Genomic DNA, 20467 nt, shown 5'->3' with positions numbered 1-20467 from the left:
GCTGACAGACTAACCTAGTCTGCCTGTCTATATTTCTGCTTGTTGTTTGTGTATGTTCTGTTGGATTCTATCTGCCTGTCTGGATGTCCTTTTACTTCATGTTGGACTTTTTGATGCTGATTATTGATCATCTCCTCCCAACACAGTATACAGTTCTACTTGCCAAACTGAATTTCTTTCTAGTTCTTAGGTTTGGGTCCATGCCCTGGCAAGAACTATGAAGGGTTAGCCTACCACAGTTTCATGGATACAGGGGAGAAGACAGGAGACTCATGGGTCAGAGACAAAGGACTATTATTCAAGGCACAGCAAGCAGTGTGAGCTTCATGTTGTTTCCCTTTGCTCCTCAAGTCCCACAAGGCCAATGCAAAGGCAGGCCCAGGTTTGAACCACAGCTCAGAACACCATATTTAAGGAACACCATTTTTTAATTTACTTTTACTTATTTTAGAGTGTGTATGTGTGTGTGTGTGAGAGAGAGAGAGAGTGGGGATGGGGAAGGGCGGGAAGAGCAGAGCAGGAGGGATAGGGACAAGGAGACTCTGCGCTGAGCAGGAGCCCGACATGGGGCTCAATTCCAGGACCCCAAGATCATGACCTGAGCCGAAATCAAGAGTCAGATGCTTATCTGACTGAGCCACCCAGGTGCCCCCAAGGAACACAATTTTTTATAAGAGGATTGTAAGCAAACATGTCGAACTTCTGCCCCACAAGGAGATACTATCTTTTTTTCATACTGAACAGTAAATAAATCTGTTCTTTGCCCCAGAGGAGGACACTATCTCTATTTTCCAAGGCTGTGTGCTATACAAACATCTTTGAAAAGATTGTCCCAATTAAAAGCTGACCATGCATCTGATGTAAGACATGCATGAACATAAGATTCCCATGGAAAATCATCTCCCAACAGCCCTTTGCACCTGCCTACTTTCAGGACAGATTTGCCAAATCTGCCTTGCTCTGCTGCATTTTAAAAACTCTGTTTCTGGAGATAAGACACTTTTCTTATACTGCTACCTTTTGCCTGACTTAAAGAAGTTTAGAATCCATATTCCAAGATGACTTCTTTGAGGTAATTATCATTTTGTTCAGTTGCTTGTTTGTATGCATTTTATAGCCCATAATATTCTGTTGCAATACAGTACCTGTTATGGCCTAACTTGTCATTTTGTTTAGTATGTAGTTTCCTCTTCTCATTTCCATCGTGAGTGCTAAATTGTACTGCTTGACGTGCCTTCACTAAGGCATGCTGATACTCAGCTTTAGAAGCTCTCGAGATACCCAGGAATGTTTTCTATGAGATGCTGAAAGAGACAAGGACTTTTAAAGTCCTTTCAGGGGCAGGTGGCTCTTACAGTTCTTACTGACCACACAACAGAGCTATTCTGTCTTCTGTTGGAATCGTGTATTGCTCCTGCCCCTATTGCTGTGGCTAAGCCCTACTACTTCTGATTTCTCCTAGCTTTCTCCTGCCCTTGTCTTCACTGCTCTCCACAGTGCTTCTTTCCTATCAGTCCTGCCTCTGGTTTCTTCTCCCACACTCAACTCTTGTACAAAATCTTTGGCCCTTTTGGCCATTGCAAATCAGAATGTTTCTTTCTTTATGAAGGCACACCAGTCAGTCATCATAAAAATGACAGGAATGTTTGCAATTGTCCATGACTCTTTTGTTCTCACTGTACATACAGTATAATAAGCACCCAGTATGTGTTGAATTAATGAGTACTTTTGCATAATTCTTTTCATTGACATTGCCTTATTTGGAACATTAGGGGAGACTTCATGGTTATTAACTTCTCTATTTAAATTTGGTGTGCAAAGGTTACTGCCCTCTAGATACAGATTTAATTTTTTTTCCCCTTTCCTTTTGAAATTTGGCTATTTCCTAGTTCAAAATCACTCTGAAAGCCATCAGGCAAATTTTTGGATGTTTGTAGTAGCATCGAACTTAAAAGAATTTGGATTTATATTTAATATGTACATGTAAACATTAAAAATATTTTAATACTTCATATTTCTTGCTATTATGCCTTCTACAGAGGTTCTTTTAGTAATTTTCATTGTAAACTCTTTTTCCCTTAGGACCTGGGAGAATTTTTCTGACAAAACTGTTACATTGTAAAACTAATGTTAAAGATGAAAAATGGGGGGCGCCTGGGTGGCTCAGTTGGTTAAGCGACTGCCTTCGGCTCAGGTCATGATCCTGGAGTCCCGGGATCGAGTCCCGCATCGGGCTTCCTGCTCGGCAGGGAGTCTGCTTCTCCCTCTGACCCTCCTCCCTCTCATGCTCTCTGTCTCTCATTCTCTCTCTCAAATAAATAAATAAAATCTTTAAAAAAAAAAAGATGAAAAATGGAACTGTTCTTCATTTTTAAATTTTGTAAATTTTTGATTTTTAATTTTTTTAGAGGGAGGAGGGGCTGAGGGAGAGGAAAGAGAATCTGAAGCAGATTCCATGCCCAGTGTGGAGCCTGATGTGGGCTCAATCCCACAACCCTGAGATCCTGACCTGAGCTGAAATCAAGAGACAGACACTTAACCAACTGAGCCACCCAGGTGCCCCCAAAATGGAGCTGTTCTTCAAATGTGTATGTTAATATAGATTTGTACAGACATATAGACCAGTGGAATAGGTAGTCCAGAAATAGCCCTCCCTTCTATGATCAAATGATTTTCAACAATTATTCAATGTAGAAAGGATAGTCTTTTTAATACATGGTGATGGGAAAACTGGAAATTCATATAAAAAAGAATGAAGTTGGACCCTTACTTAACATCTTATATAAAATTTAACTCAAAATATATCAAAGACCTAAACATAAGAGCTAAAACTATGAAATTCTTAGAATAAAACACAGAGTACATCATGACATAGGATTTGGCAGTATTTCTTAGATGTGACATCAAAAGCATCAGGGTGCCTGGTGGCTCAGTTGGTTAAATGTCTGACTCTTGATTTTGGGTCAGGTTGTGATCTCAGGGTCAGGAGATCAAGCCTTGAGTGGGTCTCTGTGCTCGGCAGGGAGTATGCTTGAGATTTTTTTCTCTCCCTCTCCCTCTGTCCTTCCCCTGTCCCTGCTCACATGCTTTCTCTCTCTTTCTCTCTCTAAAAATAAAAAAAAAAATTTTTTAAAGCACAGGCAACAAAAGAAAAATAGGTTAATTGAAATGCATCAAAATTAGAAACTTTTATGCATGAAAGACACTATTAACAGAATGAAAAGACAACCTGTGGAATGGAGAAAATATTTGCAAATCATATATCTGATAAAGGGTTAATATCCAGACTATATATAAAGAACTTCTGTGGGGCCCCTGGGTGGTGTAGTCCATTAAGCATTCCACTCTTAGTTTCAGCTCAGGTCTCATCTCAGTGTTGTGAGATCGAGCCCCCCGTCAGCTCTGTGCTCAGCGGAGTCTGCATGGGTTACTCTCTCCGTCTCTCTCTGTCCCCTCCCTCAAATAAATAAATAAATCTTAAAGAAAACCCCCAAAACTTCTGCAACTCAACAGCTAAAAAACAAACAACCTTGGGACGCCTGGGTGGCTCAGTCGGTTAAGCGTCTGCCTTCGGCTCAGGTCATGATCCCAGGGTCCTGGGATCGAGTCCCGCATCAGGCTCCCTGCTCTGCGGGGAGCCTGCTTCTCCCTCTGCCTCTGCCTCTCTCCCTCTGTCTCTCATGAATAAATAAATAAAATCTTTAATAAAAAAATATAAATATAAATAAATAAAAAACAACCTTTTAAAAAAGTAGGCAAAGAAAATAAATAAATAAATAAAAATAGAAAGTAGGCAAAGGACTTAGACATTTCTCCAAAGAAGATATACAAATGGCAAAAGCACATGAAAAGATGTTGAATATCACTAATCATTTAGAAAATGCAAATAAAAATCACAATGGGATATTACTTTACACACATTACAATGGCTGTTATAAAAAAAAACCCAGAAATAACAAGTGTTGGTGAGCATGTGGAACAGTTAGAACCCTTGAACATTGTTGGTGGGAATGTAAGATGGTACACAGTATGGAGGCTCCTAAAAAAATTAAAAATAGAATTACCATATGATCCAGCAATCCCACTTCAGGGTATATACACAAAAGAATTGAAAGCAGGGACACAAACAGGTATTTGTACACCCATGTTCATGGGAGCATTATTCACAATAGCCAGGAGGTGAAAGCAACCCAGGTGCCCATTGATGGGTATTTTGGTGAACAAAATGTGGTATATCCATACAATAGAGTATTACTCATCCTTTAAAAGGAGGAAACCGTCGTTACATGCTGCAACATGGATGCGCCTTGAGGACATTATGCTAAGTGAAATAAGCCAGTTACAAAAGGAAAAACACTGTATGATTCCACTTCTATGAGGTATCTAGAGCAGTCAAATTCATAGAACAGAAAGTAGAATGGTGGTTGCCAAAGATAGGAGGGAATGGGAAGTTAATGTTTAATGGGTACAGAGTTTCAGTTTCAGAAGATGAAAAAGTTCTGGAAATGGATATTGGTGATGGTTGCACAACAATGTAAATGTACTTAATGCCACTAAACTATACATTTAAAAATGGTTAAAAATGGTGAGTTTTGTTACATATATTTTATCACAATTTAAAAAAAAAAAGGCTTGTGGTAGACATTATCTGTTATCTAGCTGAAATGTATGGTCTCCCTTTATCCTTACTGACTGAGACCCTATTTTGTTTAGGTGTGTAGCACTTACCCTTGTGACTTAGATGGGGACCCTATCCCAAGTCCCAGGATAAATTCTGATCGCCTTCAACAAATCAGGGTTGTTTTCATTACACTGCTGTTTTCATTACACACTTGTGGTGGTGTTTTGTTTTTAGCTACATGTACAAAAATATTTATTGTAATGTTGTTTATAAAAGCAAAGTAGTGGCAAACAAAACCTCTAAATGTCCATCAGTAGGAGGAGACTGGTTTCAGAAATCCTGGCACAAATTAGAGACTTCTTTGTAAAAATAACAACAACAACAACAAAAACTTTGTAAAAATAGTATATCTCCATATTTCTTAATACAAAAAGATGATCATATTGTTGAATTTTTTTTAAATGCTCCAAAACAGCAATATGTAGTGCTAAGGAGTAAAAGTGGGGAGAGAGAGATGTGGGGGGGAGAGAGACTGGGGATTTTATTAAGACAAAATATTTTTTTAAGGGTAGGTACTTTTGGTCAGTGAGATGGGAAAGGAGGTGAACCGGGAGATTTCTGGGGAGTTTTCTTGCCCTTAAGGAGCATATGCTAGAAGATACTGTCCCATTTTCTTCTAATGAATATTGTGCTTGAAGGTGGCACCTGAAATTATGCAGCCACCTTACACCCATGAGGAAAACCAGCCCTAGGATGAAGTAGCTGCTGAGTGCAGTAGAATGGAGAAATGAAAGGAACCTTGGGCCTTAGGATAACATCCTCAAGCTGCTGATTTCATTGGGCATGGAGGCTTTCCATGGTCTGGATTTTTTAAATGTGGACTTTTTAAATGTGAGATAATTTATTTCCTTACTTGTTTAAACCAGTTTGAATTGGGATTCTGTCTGTAACTTGCATTCAGAAATGTCCTAACTGATATGAGGCACTTCAGAAACATAAACTGTTACCAGAGAATTAGCTTTTCCAGTTTGTGCGGGTTATTTTATTTTATTTATTTATTTATTTTAATTTTTTTTTTTTAAGATTTTATTTATTTGCGAGAGAGAGAATGAGAGACAGAGAGCATGAGAGGGAGGAGGGTCAGAGGGAGAAGCAGACTCCCTGCTGAGCAGGGAGCCTGATGTGGGACTCGATCCCGGGACTCCAGGATCATGTCCTGAGCCTAAGGCAGTCGCTTAACCAACTGAGCCACCCAGGCGCCCTGTGCGGGTTATTTTAAACTTGAGTCAGGCTTAGGTTAGATGTCACAGTAGTGTCATCTTCCCTTTTACTAATGATTTACTGGGTGCTTTTACTTCTGATGTCATCATGTTCTAGAACTATACAGTATGCAGTACAATCAACTGGAAGTAAATACAAAGTGTTTTATGATACTTCTTATATTTGGTATTTTCTATTTTCCTTATGTTTATGCATTTTTCAAAATTCTAAGAATTGTACATAAAAATAAAGAAACACTTGACATTTTAACTAAATCCTTTAACTATGTACATCTATTTGAAGAGAATTTTGGAAGATTTGATCTATTAGATGCTTTTGTTTGCAAGTAACCAAAAAAACCCAGTTTAAACTGGCTGTATGTTTTGTTTTGTTTTTTTTAAAGATTTTATTTATTAATTTGACAGAGAGAGAGATAGCGAGAGCAGGAACACAAGCAGGGGGAGTGGGAGAGGGAGAAGCAGGCTTCCCGCAGAGCAGGGAGCCCAATGTGGGACTCGATCCCAGGACTGGGATCATGACCTGAGCCGAAGGCAGACGCTTAACGACTGAGCCACCCAGGCGCCCCAAACTGGCTGTATGTTAAAAGCAATTTATTGGCTTATATAACTAAAAAGCTAAAGGTATGTTGCATTTCAGGTAAGCTTGATATAGCAGCTTAACTGTATCACTAAGGACTCGGTTTCTGTCTGCCTTTTTATTTTTTTCATAATTCCATAGTATCAGCTTTATTCTAGTGCTGGCTGTTCCCATGGTGTTAAACATGGTCACTAATAGTTTGGGCTGTGTGCTTTCTTCATTTGTATCTAGCAAGAGGAGTTTTCCCAATTTTTCATTCTCTAACTTTGGAAACAAAGTCATAGGCCTCATTCTGAATAGACCAATTTAGGTCATAAGCTTCTCCCAATTCATTCATTGTAGTCAAGAGGGTGGAAATATGCTTACTGGTTTAAACTACAGATGGGTACCCTTGGAGGTGGGGTTGAAGTCAGTCACATTCAGATTACATGCTGATGTATATGGAGGAAAGGTGAAGCTGGTGTAGCCTTGGAACGAAGTCCATTGTACAGGGAATAGAAAAGGAGGTAAGTCATCTCCTCTGCCAAATATCATTAGATATTATTTCTGTGTTTCTATTTCAGTATTACATTGTTTTCCTTTTCTCTTTTTGTCTTATTAGCAAATTGTTTGCAAAAGAAAACTACTTGGCAGCTATTAATGCATACAATTTAGCCATAAGACTAAATAACAAGATTCCACTATTGTATTTGAATCGGGCTGCTTGCCACCTAAAACTAAAAAACTTACACAAGGCCATTGAAGATTCTTCTAAGGTATATAATTCTATTTATTTATATATGGTGTTTTAAAGTTGTTATCCTCTTATTTATTGGTTTAAATGTTGCCCTTAATCTTTTTTTTTTTTAAGTTTATGTAATTGAGATGCAAGGATTTTAAGAGTCATCTTGTTAGTTATGTTTTTTTACTGAAAAAAAGATTTTTTTGAATTGACAAGAAACTGGTATTTTTTTTTGAGACTTCAAGGCACTATATTGCCTTGGTATATCAGTTGAAGTTCACAAGGAAATTAATAAATGCTTGTCAGTTTGTGCTTACCCTTTATCTTATTAAAGTTTTGCAGACTTAATGAAAGGTTGAAGGAAGAAAACTTGTTTTTTTCTTATTATCACTACCACTTGCCTAGTAGAAGGATAGCTCTATAATTTCCCAATTTTCAGAGTAACCTAGTATATCCTAATTTTATTATTAATGTCATGTCATTATCTTAAAACTATCTTAAAAAACTTCTAGTTTTTTCTCTTTTTTCCATGTCAGAAAAATCTGTTTTGGGGGAAAATCATATGCAAATCTCTTATGTGGCTCCTTGAGATTGTGAAAATATGAAGGAAATAACCAGATCCTCATGCTTTGATCTCATTAAGCTATTAAAAGATCTGACAGTATTTTTATGATCCAGTTTTCCTTCTACTAGCACAATTCTGGGCACAAATATTTATTGAATGAATGAATGGGATAACCTAATTTGAATATAAAGACCTCCAATGTTGTTTAATCATTCCTGCTAATAAAGATAAAGCTGTAGAGGTTTCAAATGATAAACCAAATCATCACTTTGGGAGAAAGGGTATGAATCTTGTATAGGAACAATTGAACAAATCCTTAAATTGTTCAACACAAATATAAGTATTTGATAAATTTCTGTGCCAGTTAAGTCAAAAATTTTGGTGGGTGAGGCTTGAGGCTTATTTTAAAGTTAAGATTTTTATCATGTTTTTGCTCAAGTTTAAATTAGGAAATTGTCTTTCCCTTATTTTGTAAGGCACTAGAGTTATTGACACCACCTGTTGCAGATAATGCTAATGGAAGAATGAAGGCATATATACGACGTGGGACTGCATTCTGTCAACTAGAATTATACATAGAAGGTAAGAAATTAATAGAAATGTTTTAAGTTCTAAGTTATGCTCTGAAAAAAGTATCATTGGGATTATTTAAGATCATAACTTTTTAGGACTCCACTGTTTTATATTTTTAGCATTTAATATATTCTTTGTAATTTATCTGACAAAAAATGATTTTGAAGTATTTAAAAAATTTATTGTTGTGGAAGGCAGTTAAGACAAGATGTGAACAACACATTTAGGTGTAGGAAAATGCTGTAGTATCCAGACAACTTTTCTATGGAAAGATGTGTGATCAAGGATATAAATGAGTCACTTAAGATATGATGGAAATTTAAAATGAACTGCTTTGGTCATACAGACAGACACACACACAAGCTCAGAAACAAGTGATCTACCACAGTGTATGATCATTGCTTATGTTTGAGAGACTGTACTAAGTTTTGTTTCAGCTTCATGTGTATAGAAGCCACACATTTATTTTTTATTGCTTTTCATTTTTAACGTATTTAGGGACTTTTTGCAGTTACTCATGTTGCTCCAAAAGGCAAAATTTTTGTAGTAGTATTTTATCTTTAATGCTCTTCTTCCCACACCTTCCCACACCTCCTTACCCAGAGGACCAACTTTCCTTTATTCAAGGCCTAGAGGCATACTCCTTGATGATGCCTTACCAGGGAATGGGCTTGTCTATAAGGTTTTATTATTTCTGACTTCATTTTTAAAATTGTTTCTGACATTTTTTAGGAGATTTTTCTAACCAAAGCATCCAAATTAGATTTATGGCCCCACCCTTTATTTTTAGTCTCTTATCCAGCTTCATGATGACAAAAGTTATCAAGACAGGAATGAAACATTTTAAAGCATTCCTTAGAAATTGTAGCATCATAGACTTTTTGAGCTAAAAGTACTCTTCATTTTAAAGATGAGAAAATGGAGGTTTGGAGAAGTTAAGTGATTTACCTCAAGTGGCATGGCAAATCAGTAGCACTTAGAAGTCAAGTTTCCTTACTCTCAAAGAAATTTTCCCATTACTTATTTTGGTGAAAACTTAGACTCATTTATGTGTACTTAACAAACAGTCCACAATGCTTTCCTTTTAAACCAATTTTCCTCAAAGGAATTCTGTAGATATGACAACCATAGAAAAAACCACTAATGGATTGAATCTACCAAAATTCTTTTTTTAAATCTAGAGTTTCTAAATAAGATTCCATTTATTACTTTCTCATTGAGGTAATAAAAATGTCCTTTTTCTATGTGTTTTATTGAGTCTGTTCATGCTTTAATGAGTTTAAGCTGTATATTGAATTTAAAATAACTGCTTCTGGAGTGCTTGGATGGCGGCTCAACTCTTGGGATCATGAGTTGGAGACCCACATTGGGTGTAGAGATTAAATACATTTAAAATCTTTAAAAAACAAACAAACCCCAAAACTGCTTCTTACTGAATCCTGAATGTAATGAGTATAATTATTCCTGAAATCACTGAAAATTTTCTGCAGTCTTTTAGAAATACTACATAGAGATACGTGTGTGAAAATGAGAATCTGATTTAAAACCTGATGCTTGTCCTGAACCACATTCTTAGTGGTTATTTTTATTTAAAAAAATCATCTAGATAACACAAGTATTTATAAAATATTAATTTTATCGACCATCATTGCTATGTAAATACAGGCCTACAGGATTATGAAGCTGCGCTTAAGATTGATCCATCCAATAAAATCGTACAAAATGATGCTGAGAAGATTCGGAAGATAATTCAAGGAACAGAACTAAAATCTTAATGACTGCTGAAGCAACTAGGTATTGTACTAGGTATTGTTTTAAGTTTTTCAAAAAATAACCGGAGGCATTAGGAATCTTGGTAAATATTATGGCTGATTGTGCAGAATCACTTTCTTTTTCGTTCTTTAGTTTTGTAGAGGGCAAAACATTATAAATCTATAGAAAAATGAAATGTTTGATTTGAATGGTTTCTGAATAAGTAAATCAAATTAAGAATTATTTAATTCTTAGCTTCTTCAATACATGGATTAATTACATATATATTTTGTTGTTGTTGTTGCTGTTACTGAATTCAGCTTGCCCTTAAAACCAACAAAATATTTCTTGGTGTGATGAGTACTAGGACATTACTAATTCATTTCTGACAAGGTAAAATTTGAAAATAAAAGACCATGTTTATAATTTTTAAAATTAAATGTACTGCTTAATTGAATGGTTGACCTTAGTATAACCAGTACTGATGTTCACTTAGTATTCAGTGCACAAAACCTTTACTTCTCCATCCTGTTGTGGGAGGGTAGACCAGTTCAACCTAGCAAAACAACTGTTTGGAAAACCCCTTAAAAAAAAAAAAGATCTTATTCATTTATTTGAGAGAGTGAGAGAGAGAGCACGAGCAGCAGGGAGGAAGGGCAAAGGGAGAGGGATAAACAGACTCCCTGCTGAGCAGGGGGCCCAACTCAGGACTTGATCCTAGAACCCTAGGATCATGACCTGAACGGAAGGCAGACACTCAACCAACTGAGCCACCCAGGCACCCTGTTTAGGAAACCTTATTTTTGACTTTAACTATATGTAGTGTTCCCCAAAGCATGATCATATTTCATACTATCTGGTGAAGGTAAGTTTTCTAGTACCTTCAAGTATAACAGGAAAAAGACAGCACAGGGTGAAACGTCAACACAGAATATTATGATACTGGCATTGGATTGTACACCGTTTGTGTTGTACCACAGTGATGATGCGAGCATTAAACAAAAACAGTACAGCTTCCCTTTTGTATGTAGTAGTTATCACAATTGTCTCATTATATTTAGAGGATTTTTAGAAAAACAAAACACAATTTTTAGGAATAAGTTTTTACAGTATTTGGTCATCTGATGTCATTCAAATGGACCATAAAACAGCTTCATTCCTCTTCTTTTTTTTAGCACAATACTTTTTTTGAATGTGTAAGGGTATCCTCGTTCAGCAATCTTGAGACTTACTTTTATAAAGCAACCTTAGATAACTTACATAGCAGCTTTGTCCAGTTATTAGACTTTCTAATAAGGCAGGATTGCTTTTTCTTATGGTTTGTTTGTTTTTATTTTTTAAAAAATAAATGTTACCAAAATAAAGATGGGTCTCATTGTATGTCAAATACCAGTTTGATATTCAAAATATGTTAACCAACCTAGTGCTTCTTCAGGTTCTTCCTATTACCATCCTCCACTTACCACCTCCCCAAAAGACTGGGCCCAATAGCTGCCCTAAGGGCGAAAGATCTATCCTTAGAGGAAAGAAGGGATAGTCTTAACTAGTTATTTATTAATATGACAAATTTGTATTCATGAAATACTTGACCTCTTTTGAGCAATCTCCTATTGTTTGCAAGGGACTTTTTGTCTTAAATTGAAGTAGTGATAGAGTTGAAATATTGATACAACACTCCCATCTCCTTTATGATGAAAACACACCTCCCAAATAATAGTGCTAATTATTATTAAGGCCCATGAATAAAAGATAAGAAAACAATTCTTATGGTAGTCCCTTAGTTTTTTTTACAGTGTCAATTATTTGATTGAAATTAATTTCAAGATACCAAGTGGATAATAAGCTAAGTGTAGCTGTTACAGAAATAAACTGATCGGATCTTTAATCTCCCACTACTGTGTGATTACCATACATAAATACACAGTATACCTATTTATTAATAAAGACAACTTTTTGACAAATTTGGCTATGAATAAATATCAAACTATATCAAAATATTGATTACCAAGGAAAGATCATGACTAGCCCATTTTTGTAGTGGATGCTTTATAGGAATAATTATTGTTAGACTTAATTTAAAAAAAGAATATTTTCTAATATTCCACTTGCCCTTTGACTGATAGTCACTTGAGAGTCAGCTAGAGTAGATGGGTAACTAGTTTCACAGAACCTGTCTTTAGCTCATTAAAGTGCTTAAGCATTTTATGAGGAATGCTCATTTCTTTCCTCCCAGAAAGAGGTTTGTGTGTTACATCAAGCAAAAATGGTTTGTCCCAGACCAGGTTTGGTATAATTTTTCTTTTATACATTTTAGCTCTTTACTGACAGAAGTAAAAATATTACTCCTAGTAGATAAGTGCTATCTAAGAGCTAAATGGAAAGTAAACACATATGTTTATTTAAACATATCCTGTCCTGGTTTCCTAGAGTAAAGGAAAACTAGAGCTAGACAGTAGTTAGAGTAGTAAAAACAGATTTCACTTGGGAACTATTGCAGTATAGGAAAAGAGACCCCTGTATAGAACTGGGGTCAGTTCCTAATATAGCATGGACAATGAACAAGTGGTTATTTATAGGTAAGGAGCAAGTTGGGGGTGGGGATTGGGGTTGTCAGTGGATGGAAAATTATTAAGAGGAAACATCAGTGGTAGAGAGATTCTGGCTAAACTGACCTAACAGGATTCTTGCTGAAAGCAGGCCAAGTTGACTGGGTATCATCTGGGAGATTGTGGGGCATGAGGAATTTGGTCCGATATTGAGAGTGATCATAACTGATGTTGGGGATTCTGGCTAAACCAACTTAGCAGTATTCTTGCTAACAACTGAGCTCTTAAGGGCAAGGCCCAAGGATCAGGCCCAGTTGACAAAGTGGCTTAGAGGAACCTGTTTAGGGTTTGTTGAAGGAGAGACCACTGGTCACTGACAAGCCAAGTACTTTCCAGTGAGCCTCATCCATGTGGCAAAAAAGGGCAAAAGATTTTTTTAAGATTTATTTATTTATTTATTTAAGAGAGAGAGAGTGAGTGAGTGAGGGGAGGAGCAGAGGGGGAGGGATAAGCACTGAGTGCTGAGCCTGACACGCGGCTCTATCTCATGACCCTGAGCTGAAACCAAGAGTTGGATACTTAACTGACTGAGCCACCCAGGCACCCCCATGGGCAAAGGATTTTTTCACATACCATCTCAGAAAAAGATTAGTAGGTGATCTCTCAAAAGGACTGACAATAGGAATGTATTTCATTATCTTATTGAACTGATCTGGCTCAGTCTCGCTCTCAGACAAAGACCTATCAAGAGCTGACTCATCTCTGAGTATCAGATTCACATTAACTACGCTCAGGAGACTGAACAAAACAGACTGCCTACTCACTATTAATTCATAAGTAGAAATTGCGTGAGCATGTCCATGGGGTTGATAGGTTATATGACAATTCATGTCTCCTTACAAGCAGATATATATGATAAGTCATATCATAAAGTTGCTTAGCAAACATGTTAAAAAAAGAAACAAGTGCAAAATAGAGTCACTTGTGGCTTCACAGCTGAATTCTACCAAACATTTAAAGAAGAATTAATACTATTCTTCTCAAACTATTCCAGAAAATAGAAGGAGAAGGAAAGCTTCCAAATTCATTCTATGGGGCCAGCATTACCCTGATACCCAAACCAGATAAAGTCACTACACAAAAGAGAGAGAGAGATCTCTAATGAACATAAAAGCAGCAATCCTCAACAAAATATTAGTAAACCAAATCCAACAATACATTAAAAAAAAAATCATTCTCCCTGATCAAGTGGAATTTATTCCTGGGATGTAAGGGTGGTTCAATATTCACAAATCAATCAATGTGACACATTACATCAATACAAGAAAGGATAAAAACAATGTGATCATTTCAATAGTTGCAGAAAAAACATTTGACAAGGTACAATATCCATTCATGATAAAAATCCTCGAAAATAGGCTTAGAGGGAAGAGACATCAATATAATAAAGGCTATCTATAAAAAACTCAGAGCTAACATCATCCTCAATGAAGAAAAACTGAGAGCTATTCCCCTAAGGTCAGGAACAAGACAGGATGTCTACTCACCATTTTCATTCAACATAGTACTGGATGTTTTAGCCACAGTGATTAGACAAGAAAAAGAAACGAAAGGCATCCAAATTGGTAAGGAAGAGGTAAAATTTTCACTATACACAGATGACATGATACTATATATTAAAAACCCTAAAGACTCACCAAAAAAACTAGAACTGATAAATGAATCAGGAGAGTTACAGTATGTAAAATCAGCGTACAGAAATCTGTTGCATTTCTATACACTAATAATGAAGTAGCAGAAAGAGAAATTAAGAAAACAATCCCATTTACAATTGCACCAAAAATACTAAAATACCTAGGAATAAACCTAACCAAAGAGGGGAAAGACCTGTATTCTGAAAACTATAAAATATTGATGAAAGAAATCAAAGATAACACAAACAAATGGGAAGCTATCCCATGCTCAAAGATAGAAAGAACAAATAGTGTTAAAATGTCAATACTGGGCGCCTGGGTGGCTCAGTTGGTTAAGCGACTGCCTTTGGCTCAGGTCATGATCCTCGAGTCCCGGGATCGAGTCCCACATCAGGCTCCCTGCTCAGCAGGGAGTCTGCTTCTCCCTCTGACCCTCCCCACTCTCATGTGCTCTCTCTCTCTCTCAAATAAATAAATAAAATCTTAAAAAAAAAAAAATGTCCATACTACCCAAAGCAATCTATAGATTTAATGCAATCCCTATAAAAATACGAACAGCATTTTTCACAGAACTAGAACAAACAATCCTAAAATTTGTATGGAACCACAAAAGACCCCTCAAAATAGCCAAACCATTCTTGAAGAAGAACAAAACAAAGTATCACAATCCCAGATTTCAAGATTAAAAATAGACAGAAGACATGAACAGACATAACTCCAAAGAAGACATACAAATGGCCAACAGACACACGAAAAGATGCTCAACATCACTCATCGTCCGGGAAGTGCAAATCAAAACTACAATGAAATATCACCTTATACTTGTCAGAATGGCTGGTATCAAAGAGACAAGAAATAACAACTATTGGCAAGGATGTGGATAAAAAGGAACCCTCAGGTACTGTTGGTGGGAATTCAAACTGGTACAGCCACTGTGGAAAACTGTGGAGGTTTCTCAAAAAATTAAAAATAGAATTACCATATGACCCAATAATTCCACTACTGAGTATTTACCCAAAGAAAATGAAAACACTAATTTGAAAAGATAATATACACCCCTATGTTTATTGCAGCATTATTTACATTAGCCAGAATGTGGATACGACACAAGTATCCATTGCTAGAGGAATGGATAAAAAAGATATGGTATGTATCTACAATAGAATATTACTCAGCCATATAGAGAATGACATTTTGCCATTTGCAACAACATGGATGGATCTAATGGTTATAATGCTAAGTGAAATAGAAAGACAAATACTGTGTGATTTCACTCATATGTAGAATTTAAGAAACAAAACAAATGAACAAAGAAAAAAAAAGACAAAAAAAAAAGACACAAGTGTAGAGAACAAACTGGTGGTTGACAGAGGGGAGGTGGATGGGGGGATGGTTAAAATAGGTGAAAGGAATTAAAGAGTACCCTTATCATGATGAGCACTGAGTAATGTGTAGAACTGTTGAATCACTATATTGTACCCCTGAAACTAATAATAACACTTTATGTTAATTATACAGGAATTTTAAGAAGTAATAAAAAATAAAATTTAAAAAATGATGAAAAAAGTTAAAAAAAATGGAGTCGCTTGCCCCCACTGACAGTAAACCAAGATATAATTGCCGGAATTTGACCTCTAACCAGTCAATCTGGAATTTCCTGATCAGCACTACTGAGGTAAATTGCTTAATAGACCACCAGCCTTTCCCCAGAGGAAGGTGACCTTGCCTGAAAAGATCCTTTTTTAAAATTTTCTTAGGAGCTTCTTTGTCCTGCTCTGTTTCTGCCTTTAAAAGTCTTCCATTTTGTAGAGCTTCTCAGAGCTTTTCTACTTGCTAGATGGGATGCTGCCTGATTTATGAATTGTTGAATAAAACCAATTAAATTTTTCAAATTTACTCAGTTGAATTCCATTTTTTAACACACAGAATCAGAACAAGGAGAATTAGTTTGAGTGGAATGTTTCATGGCATCATGCATCCAATTCTACACAACAGGCTTCCTCTTTCCTATAATGTTTAGGATAATTACCTCTATTTATAAACCTTTAAGACATACCTCACTGGAACTAACTCTCATGTACCATCAGTAAAACCAAGTTTAAGCTTCAAATCATGACCAGATTACCAGCATCTTCTCTTTGCCATTGTCCACAGTTTTTGAAATGTAATTCCCCTTTCTAAAATGTTTAAAGGCATATGACTCTATGACCATCTGAAGATAGTCTCTGCAAGGAACTACTTTTGACAGTATTTATACTTCATTTTAGCCTTTTTGTGACCTAAATAAAATATTTTTTGTTTAGTAAACAAGACAAACAGTATAGTAATAGAAATAGTAAATTCACAACAATTTTGAGCTATTATAGATAGTAAAAACCAATCAACTTATTTGGTCAGATATATTAATTAGATTTTTGATGGGGTAAACTATATTTCGGTAAACTATATTTAGCTTATAGCTAAAAGAAAGAAAAAAGATATAAAAAAACTGGTAAAATATTCCTTTGGGAAGATAAACTTCATTTTATTTGAAGCTGAGAGCTCATGCTGTATTTCCAGTAATGATGAGTCAAAAAATGGAAGTGAAATGTCAAATATTCTGATAATCGTGTAGAGGTAGGAAGGTTTGCCTAAAGTATATGTGTTTTACCTAATGTGCTTTAGATATTTTCTACAAGAATTGGTTGTTCAAACTTACCTGAAATGACATCTTTCTTTTTGGAAAAATTACAAACTCATTTATTTGTGTGCTTTAGCATATTCCAAAAATGTACTGCTTTACATAGTTTATCTCACAAAGTGGTGAATATAATATTTTGCAGTACAAATTCTAATGCTTCTTTTAGGTTGTTCTTATGTATCCTGGTTCTAAGAATACTATAAGCTGGTGAATAATTCTGTATATGGTCTATCCATGCTTCTATTTTATGCGGTTTAGTTTTGTTGCAAGATTTCTTTTCCTTTAGTGCTCGTGGTTCTTGGTCATGCTGCTTCAAAGAATGAAGAGGTAGACCAGACGAAGAGTGGTGGGCATCGAAGCAAAGTTTATTGAGCAATAGTACAAAGCTCCTGAAGAGGGAAGGGACCCAAGAGGATTGCTGACTTGGCAGTTAAATCTAGGGGTTTTTATGGGCTCTTTCATATGGGCTGTTTTAATGATTAACCCTCCATGTGTCTGTCACCCAATCAGGTTTTTGTCCACGTGCTCATCTACCTATCAGGTAATTGTTCATGTGGGAAAGGGTGGAGGGCCCCTTCCAGGGTGGTGTTTCAGATCAAGAGGGTTGCAGTTCTCACTGTCCTAAGGCATGCAGCCACATGACCACCAGATCAAGCTCTTTGTTTAAATGTACCACTGGCCGCTGAGCTGGTCCCCTGGGCCTGGGTTAGGACGCCCAAGGCCATTCCCTTCCTTTCTGTCACATACAAGTTATAAGTCCTCCCAGTAGGAAGACTCAAGGCTGGGGCATGGAATAAAGCCTAGAATAACAGGATGGGGTCTTTCTCCTTTTAAGGGTAGTTTTCCTCCTAGGACAGGGCCCCTTGTCCCTGCCTGCCTTTCTTCCGACTATCCTTCATTAGTTTTTTAGTCCATATTAAAGAAACATTACTCTGTAGTTGTCTTCAGCTACCTTTATCTTTAGAACTGATTAGTACAGATCAGTAGTTCTCAAAATGTGATCCCATCAGAATACAAATAGGCTACATTATCCCTGTCTTTAAAAAAATAACCTTTGGCTCCATATGTCTACTTCCAGCTTTCACTCTATTTCTCTGTTCAGTATACAGCAAAACTACTAAAGAGTACTACTTCCATTCTTTCTTAAACCTATTCCAGGGGTGTCTGAGTGGCTCAGTAGGTTAAGCATCTGACTCTTGATTTTGGCTCAGGTCAAGATCTCAGGGTCGTGGAATGGAGCCCTGTGTCCAGCTCTGTGTTCAGCGCAGTCTGCTTGTCTCTCTCCCTCTGCTCCTTCCCCTGCTTTCTCTTTTTCCCTCTCTAAAATAATAAAAAAATAAAATCTTTTAAAAAAATTAAACCTATTCCATTAAAGTTTTCCGTTCTGTGACCTCACCAAAACACTTCTTGTTGAGGTGACCAATGTTCTCCACATTGCCTAATCACATCTGCAGGACTCAATTCATGTGTTATCTGCCAAGATAATTTCACACAGCTGGCTCATTCCCTCTTCTTGAAACAAGTTCTTTACTTGGCTTTTGGGCATTAGTTTGCTAATTTCTTCCTCCTTAACTAATCACTTCTCCTTGGTCTCATTTTTTTATTCATATTCATTCCCCTGACTTCTTCTTTTTTTTAAGATTAAATAGGTTTTACTTTTTTTCCCTCACAAGAACATAAAAATTATTTCAGGGGAACTGCCCATTACATCACATGCCTTCTTTAATGTCCATCACCTAGTTACCCCATTCCCCCACCCCCTCCCCTCCAGCAACCCTCACTTTGTTTCGTATAATTAAGAGTCTCTTATGGTTTGTCTCTCTCTCTGATTTTATCTTGTTTTATATTTCCCTCCCTTCCCCTATGGTCCTGTTTTGTTTCTTAAATTCCACATATGAGTGAGATCATATGATAATTTTCTTTCTCTGATTGGCTTATTTCACTTGACATAATACCCTCTAGTTCCATCCATGTCATCACAAATGGCAAGATTTCATTTTTTTTTTTTTTATGGCTGAGTAGTATTCTATTGTGTATATATATATACCACATCTTCTTTATCCATTCATCTGTCAATGGACATCTAGGCTCTTTCCATAGTTTGGCTATGGGGACATTGCTGCTATAAACATTGGGGTGCGGTGCCCCTTCAGATCACTACATTTGTATCTTTGGGGTAAATACCCACTAGTGCAATTGCTGGGTCGTAGGGTAGCTCTATTTTCAACTTTTTGAGGAACCTCCTTACTGTTTTCCAGAGTGGCTGCACCAGCTTGCATTCCCACCAACAGTGTAGGAGGGTTCCCCTTTCTCTGCATCCTCATCAACATCTGTCACTTCGTGACTTGTTAATTTTAGCGATTCTGACTGGTGTGAGGTTGTACCTCATTGTGGTTTTGATTTGTATTTCCCTGATGCCGAGTGATGTGGCATTTTTTCATGTGTGTGTTGGCCATTTGGATGTCTTCTTTGGAGAATGTCTGTTCATGTCTTCTGCCCATTTCTTCATTGGATTATTTGTTCTTTGGGTGTTGAGTTTGATAAGTTTTTGTCTTTTTTTAATAGATTTTGGGTACTAGCCCTTTATCTGGTAAGACATTTGCAAATAACTTCTCCCATTCTACTGGTTGTCTTTTAGTTTTGTTGACCGTTTCTTTTGCTGTGCAAAAGCTTTTTATCTTGATGAAGTCCCAATAGTTCATTTTTGCCTTTGTTTCCTTTGCCTTTGGAGACATGTCTAGCAAGTAGCAGCTGTGGCTGAGGTCACAGAGGTTGCTGCCTGTGTTCTTCTCAAGGATTTTGATGGATTCCTGTCTCACATTGAGGTCTTTCATCCATTTTGAGTCTATTTTTGTGTGTGGTGTAAGGAAATGGTCCAGTTTCATTCTTCTGCATGTGGCTGTCCAATTTTCCCAACACCATTTGTTGAAGAGACTGTCTTTTTGCCATTGGATATTCTTTCCTGCTTTGTTGAAAGTTGTGCTTAGTTGTGCTTAGTTGACCATAGAGTTGAGGATCCATTTCTGGGTTCTCTATTCTGTTCCATTGATCTCTGTGTCTGTTTTTGTGCCAGTACCATGCTGTCTTGATGATTACAACTTTGTAATAGAGCTTGAAGCCTGGAACTGTGATGTCACCAACTTTGGTTTTCCTTTTCAACATTCCTCTGGCTATCTGGGGTCTTTTCTGGTTCCATACAAATTTTAGGATTATTTGTTCCAGCTCTGTGAAACAAGTTGATGGTATTTTGGTAGGGATTGCTTTGAATGTGTAGATTGCTCTAGGTAGCATAGACATTTTCACAATATTTGTTCCTCCCATGAGTATGGAGCGTTTTTCCATTTCTTTGTGTCTTCCTCAATTTCCTTCATGAGTGTTCTATAGTTTTCTGAGTACAGATCCTTTGCCTCTTTGGTTAGGTTTATTCCTAGTATCTTATGGGTTTTGGTGCAATTGTA

General features: G+C 36.7%; 1 protein-coding gene across 1 annotated transcript in view; it reads left to right on the top strand.

Moving 5' to 3' along the window:
* The window catches only part of DNAAF4 (dynein axonemal assembly factor 4), a 65400-nt gene extending 53024 nt beyond the window's left edge, over nt 1-12376 (top strand). Inside the window, exons 8-10 of the mRNA XM_034994763.1 lie at nt 7080-7233; nt 8241-8346; nt 10003-12376. Coding sequence (XP_034850654.1) covers nt 7080-7233; nt 8241-8346; nt 10003-10112 — 370 coding nt within the window. The 3' untranslated portion in view covers nt 10113-12376. The remainder of the gene's footprint in view (nt 1-7079; nt 7234-8240; nt 8347-10002) is intronic.
* Nucleotides 12377-20467: the final 8091 nt, after the last annotated feature.

This window comes from Mirounga leonina, unplaced genomic scaffold, assembly GCF_011800145.1.
Source record: "Mirounga leonina isolate KUSES-001 unplaced genomic scaffold, KU_Mleo_1.0 Mir_91, whole genome shotgun sequence".
Classification (NCBI taxonomy): Eukaryota; Metazoa; Chordata; class Mammalia; order Carnivora; family Phocidae; genus Mirounga; species Mirounga leonina.
The sequence above is the reverse complement of the archived record's forward strand: the minus strand, read 5'-3'. Positions and strand labels throughout refer to the sequence as shown.